General features: G+C 40.2%; 1 protein-coding gene across 1 annotated transcript; it reads right to left on the bottom strand.

The window, feature by feature from the left end:
* Positions 1-4557: 4557 nt before the first annotated feature.
* TPBG (trophoblast glycoprotein) lies at positions 4558-5261 on the bottom strand (the record flags this gene model as incomplete). Its single annotated transcript, XM_010134352.1, has 2 exons — positions 4558-5105; positions 5162-5261. Coding segments are annotated over 2 exons (648 nt in total), but the record flags the coding sequence as incomplete, so codon positions are not given.
* Positions 5262-5305: the final 44 nt, after the last annotated feature.

The raw sequence follows: 5305 nt of genomic DNA, 5'->3' as shown, positions 1-5305 counted from the left end.
GTCACTGACTCAGGAAGCTAGCAGAGTAGTACGATCACTTCAGTATCAGCACAGGACCCTCAGCTCCCACAGGGTTTATCTCTTTTCTAAGCATGTGTGAAACATCTAATAAATGTTACACTCCCCAAGCAGACCGCTTTCTTCTCTCTCTTCCTTGGTGGGCTTTCATTGTCTGATTTCAAGCCAAGCTCTTTACAACCGGTAAGCAGCACTAAGTTTGCAAAAAAGGATCTAGTCATTATTAAATCAGCAGGTGCTGAATTAAGTTAGATCTTCTATTACATCCCACAAAAATCTCACAGTGGAGACATCTACATTACAAATATTATAGGAAGTGACTCCGCTTGTTAGCAAAATATTTCTGTTTAGAGCAACAGGAAATTAGAACTGTATCCATAAAACATGGCCAGAACATAACAGCGATTATTCCTACTGCTAGCCTTGTGATTTCCAGTGCTGACCCGTTACAAAGTGGTATCTCGGTTTCCTTTATAAGCTTCTGCCTTAAACCTTTCCTCGTAGAATATAAATGTCATTCGGAAGCTTGAAACCAAAATATTTTTCTTACCAAATTCTATTTTCCTTCATCATATGCTGAGAATGAATAGTTCCTCTTGAACGTTCAGCTGCTAAAGAGAAAGAAAAAGTGCGTATCAAATTTTTTTCTGTCACTTTGACAAAGGCTTTTTCACGTGAAGGCTTAAAGCGAAATGAAGACAATAAACCTCAAAATATAGGTGTAGTCGAACCGATTACCTGTGCAGATTCATGATAGTCCTTTTAATGGATTTCTTGAGAAAATGAGGCAAAGAAGAAATTATGCAGATGTATAAAGAGCAGAGTATACCACAGGGAAAATGCTGGTAGAATAATGAGAGTGGCGATGTTATTGCACTCATATTTTGAGTATTTTGCCATGCTTGTCTTTGGCGACATCTCAGTCAACAACCGAATACGGGTCTGAACAGACTTCTCTGCTAGCTGTCATGTCACTAGGGATTATCAACAGTGTTTAAGTGGTAAATTACCCCGAATGAAAACATTTAAAGCAGTTGTGCAAAACTTCAGATCCATTTTTGGGTGTCCAAATTATTGTTAATATTATGGCTTGCTGAAATAAAAAAAACGTCGGATGAAAGCTACCTTGGATAAAGAAAGATTTGCGGAATTTTCTGTTTCTTACCTGGCAACAGTGATTATCCAAAGTACGTTAGGAAAATATATTAAAACTGCATCAATTCCTTGTGCTATTCTAAGAAAATTTAAAGCTTATTACAAGTAAAATGAGTTTTAAGGAAGCAGCTGAACCTTAGACAAACCTTCCCTTCTGCTTCTTAGCTGCACAGCCTTCTCTGAAGATTTGTCCACTACTTTAGTCTAGACATCTTCCAGGAAACCACGGACAATCGTACCATGTAGAACTTCGGGGGTTTACGTATACAAAACACATTTTAGAGGCATTTAGTACTGCATGTGTTTTATTGAAGAATGAATGAATGAATAAAACAGCCTTGCTAATTAAGCTGCTCTGGAAATAGTAATCAACTAGAATTTCAGGTGTCAAAGCAGAATAAGATTATAAAATGTGCTTCAGAAGAACCCTTAAACTAATGTTATTTCAAATGTATAGTTTTTTAACCAAGTTCCGAAGCACGTTCAGAGCTACTTTTTAGAAGTCTTCTGACCACTGTTAACTACCATGTGAAAAGAAAGGAAAAAAATTTCGAGCACTGTTTATGCTTGAAATAATAAATCCCCCCCCTTTTATGGAAGGGGATTTAAGATCAAATAACGCACTGTACAAAACACCAAAGCATTCACTGTCGGTCAAACACTGTAGGAGAACGTTATCCAACACAATACGGACACGTGCTAACATGTTACATGCTAATAAACACACATGTAAGCAAATGGCAAAAATTATTTTAAAGTAGCTGTCACCAGGTCTCTAACAAAATTCTATTACATTGGTTTTCTGTGATACAAAAATAATAATAATCTTTTGAATAATAGGTGTAGTACAACAGTTTCACTTGCTCACTATACAAATACTCAGTCCATTGGTGAGAGACTGCAATTAAAGTCCTTGCCTATCCTTACACAGCAGCTCTATAAACGCATGGCTGGTACATTAACACATCACAGATAATTGCTTTTACTGTAGTTGCTTTAAAGTACCTGTTAATGAAACTCAAGAAATTGCCCAAGAAATGGCTTGGGTTGTACATATTTTATCTGTGATATTACAGGAGCATCTTAAGCAGGGATGACGCTCTACTCCTTTTGGCACTGTACAAATAAATGTGTAAGCTGATAATCTCCGACACGACCAGTACAACAAAGCACACTGCATGGCCATTGCAAATTCTAGCTGCTTAAATAAACTATATCTTATGTGTACCAAGTAGGAACAGTTTGCATAGTTGCACAGTAATAGTTACTCATGCGGGGGGTTTACACTGTTCTTAAAATAGGGGCAGCTTACATTCAGACCAGCAGTCTGCTTTTTAAGAATCCATAAATTTAATTCAGTTGCTGTTAACCAGATATTGCTCACACATTTAAATTACAGAAGGAGAAATAAGCTATCTCTTAACTTACATTGATTGTAAAAAATACTGATTTATCAAAAAATCAATTGTACTTAATATTAATTCTTCTACTTTTGAGGGCAAATGCACAAAACTACATTAAAAAAATCACTGCTATTAAATAAAGCAATAGAAAATTAAGTCTGAACCAACTTGTGCTACTTGCTTTGTCTGAAGTCGCAAGGAGAGAAAAATGCATTTGAATAATACTGATGCCCAAAATAGATTATATATCTTCCGATACTTTAAGGACTATTTTATATTTATGAGATCTTACCAACGGCATGTATCTACGAGAAAACTGTCACTTCTGAAAGTGAAGGGAATTAGTCAGAAATTCGTGTAATTTTAGAGATGCTCAAGAGCTTAAAGTGACCGTGGAAAAAGCTTCACAGATAGACTGATAAATACCAACCCACACCACACTTCCACAGCTGGTGTATTTTTGTCGTTAAGAATCTATATATGGATTAGGAAAAGTGCATTAATTACTGGTGGCCACTGGAAGGTTATGGCTAACCTTTTCTTATGTCATCAGAGTTGCCTATTAAATGATGCATTTTTTAAGTTCTTCTTTGCATGCTTCACCTATCTACAAGAAAATGCATTCCCAAGCAAGCAATAAGCATGAGTAACACACAATACTGAAATGCACCTGTTATAAGCTTTAAGAGAAATGCAAAGTTCCATGAAGTTACTCAGTGTAGATCATTATAGAACTTCACGAGTACCAAGAGCTTAAAACAAAACAGTAAGCACTTAATTTACTAAGTGCTGCACTGATTTACAAGCCTGAAGCTCGCCGACTACACGACTGAGCTGCATTAATTTAGTTCAGGACATGAAAGTATGGTTTTTTCATAACAAACAACTCCATCCAGGCAAATTATTCTTTAGCTTACAAACTCCATAATTGAATCTGAATTTTTTTTTTTAGATTTGGTGGAGAAGAGCTTATGAAAGTTCTATCCGCTTGCACCTTCCCAGCAAGGTGGACCCTGGCATCTGTCTCGACGTTTTGCAGTTGTTTGGAGAGAACAGACTGAGGGGTTTGTGCCGAGTGAAACTGCTTTCATCGCTGACCAGTCTAATTCTCCTAGTATATTTCACAAAACTGTCAGACATTTAGGTCCCTAAGCTACAGATTTGCATAAAATTGTATTCAGATTACTACTGCAGGGCTGGTAGATCAGAAACTATAAAGCTATCCACATTCTTAGATGTCTGTACATTTCTCATCAAACAGCAAACTTCAACGCAACACTTCTTGTAAGACCATTTATTGAATTTAACAGTTCAGACGGAGTTTAGATGCAGTTTGTATAAAAACCCTCGTTTTTTGGGTAAACTGCAATCAAAAATTACTTTACAAAATAGCAAGAGACTTACTGAGATTGTAAGTTCCCTAACAGGTAAAACTACAAAGTATTTGTGCATGCTCACTATTGAATTTCCTTCTTTGTAACAGAGGAGATGTTAAAAGGAGTTTCTTTGTTTTTTTTAAATCTCAAGGCGGTCTATGAAATGGAATTGCTGTCATGACAATTCAGATATACAAGATCAAAACTGGCACAGAGGAACACTAACATTTTTTCCCAAAAGGTTGAGGCAGCTTTTGTTGAATAGTGTCTGCATCGGTAAATTTTTAATAAATTCTGGATGCTTTTGGAGCAGCAGAGAGAATCCTCTTCTTCGTTCAAGATCTTGAAAAAATTTTCTCACAAGTACAGACAAGTAAGGAGGAAAAGAAGTAGCAGCTTGGTTCCTACATACAGCCCAATGCCATGCGCAGCTGCCCAGCATCTCAAAACAAAAATGAACTTGATATCTCAGGGAGGCGCATCCCCCTCAAGTTACAAGCGCGTCTGAGATTTCTCCAGGGAGAGGGAAGCAAGCACAAAGGTAAAGCTTAAGTCTACTTTTCATGCATAGCTACTGTGCGCTGACCCATGTCCACGGCGCTTTGTCAGACGTCTGAGTTGGAGCTGAGGTTTGTTAACCTGGGGTCTGCATTGATCTCGTACCTGTAGTGGTAGCCCTCCATGTGATCCCTACATGCATCTCTGATGTTGTGCATCCATTTTTTGATTCCTTTTCGGTTCAAGTACAAAACGAGGAGGAAAATGGCCCCAATAAGAGCCAAGACTATCCCCAGGAAGACATATGAAGTCTGCAGCTGGGAAGGCAGGTCTACGGGCATGGAGCAGTTCAGATCTGAGCCATTGATCTTCAGCAGGGCTTTGCCCAGCATCTTGTCAGGGTAGGCACAGGTCAGGGTTTCTTTGCCCTCCATCTGGTCACTCTCTTTGAGCCAGGCCACCAGGTCCTCAACGGTGCAGTCGCAGACCCAGGTGTTATGGCCCAGGCCGACGCGCCGGAGGGCAGGCAGGCCACGGAACTGGGGCAGGGTGCCATTCCTCAGCATGCCCAGGGTGTTGTCGCTGAGGTTGAGGCTCTGCAGCTGGCCCAGACCCTGGAAGGAGATGTTTCGCAGGCCCACCAAGGAGCTATTGCCTAGACCGCCAGCCCGTTGTCAGCCAGCTCCAGGCGACTGAGGTTGCGCAGGGCACCGGACTGCAGCATGGCAGCCACGCTGAGGAGAACGGCAGGGTCGCGCAGGGCCCCGCGGAGGGCCAGCTCCTCCAGCGGGCTGCCGTCCTCCCCGAAGGCCTGAGGGCTCAGGGAGACCAGGGGGTTGCCGCTGAGGTCCAGCT

Source organism: Buceros rhinoceros, unplaced genomic scaffold, assembly GCF_000710305.1.
Source record: "Buceros rhinoceros silvestris isolate BGI_N320 unplaced genomic scaffold, ASM71030v1 scaffold28320, whole genome shotgun sequence".
Taxonomy (NCBI): domain Eukaryota; kingdom Metazoa; phylum Chordata; class Aves; order Bucerotiformes; family Bucerotidae; genus Buceros; species Buceros rhinoceros.
The sequence above is the reverse complement of the archived record's forward strand: the minus strand, read 5'-3'. Positions and strand labels throughout refer to the sequence as shown.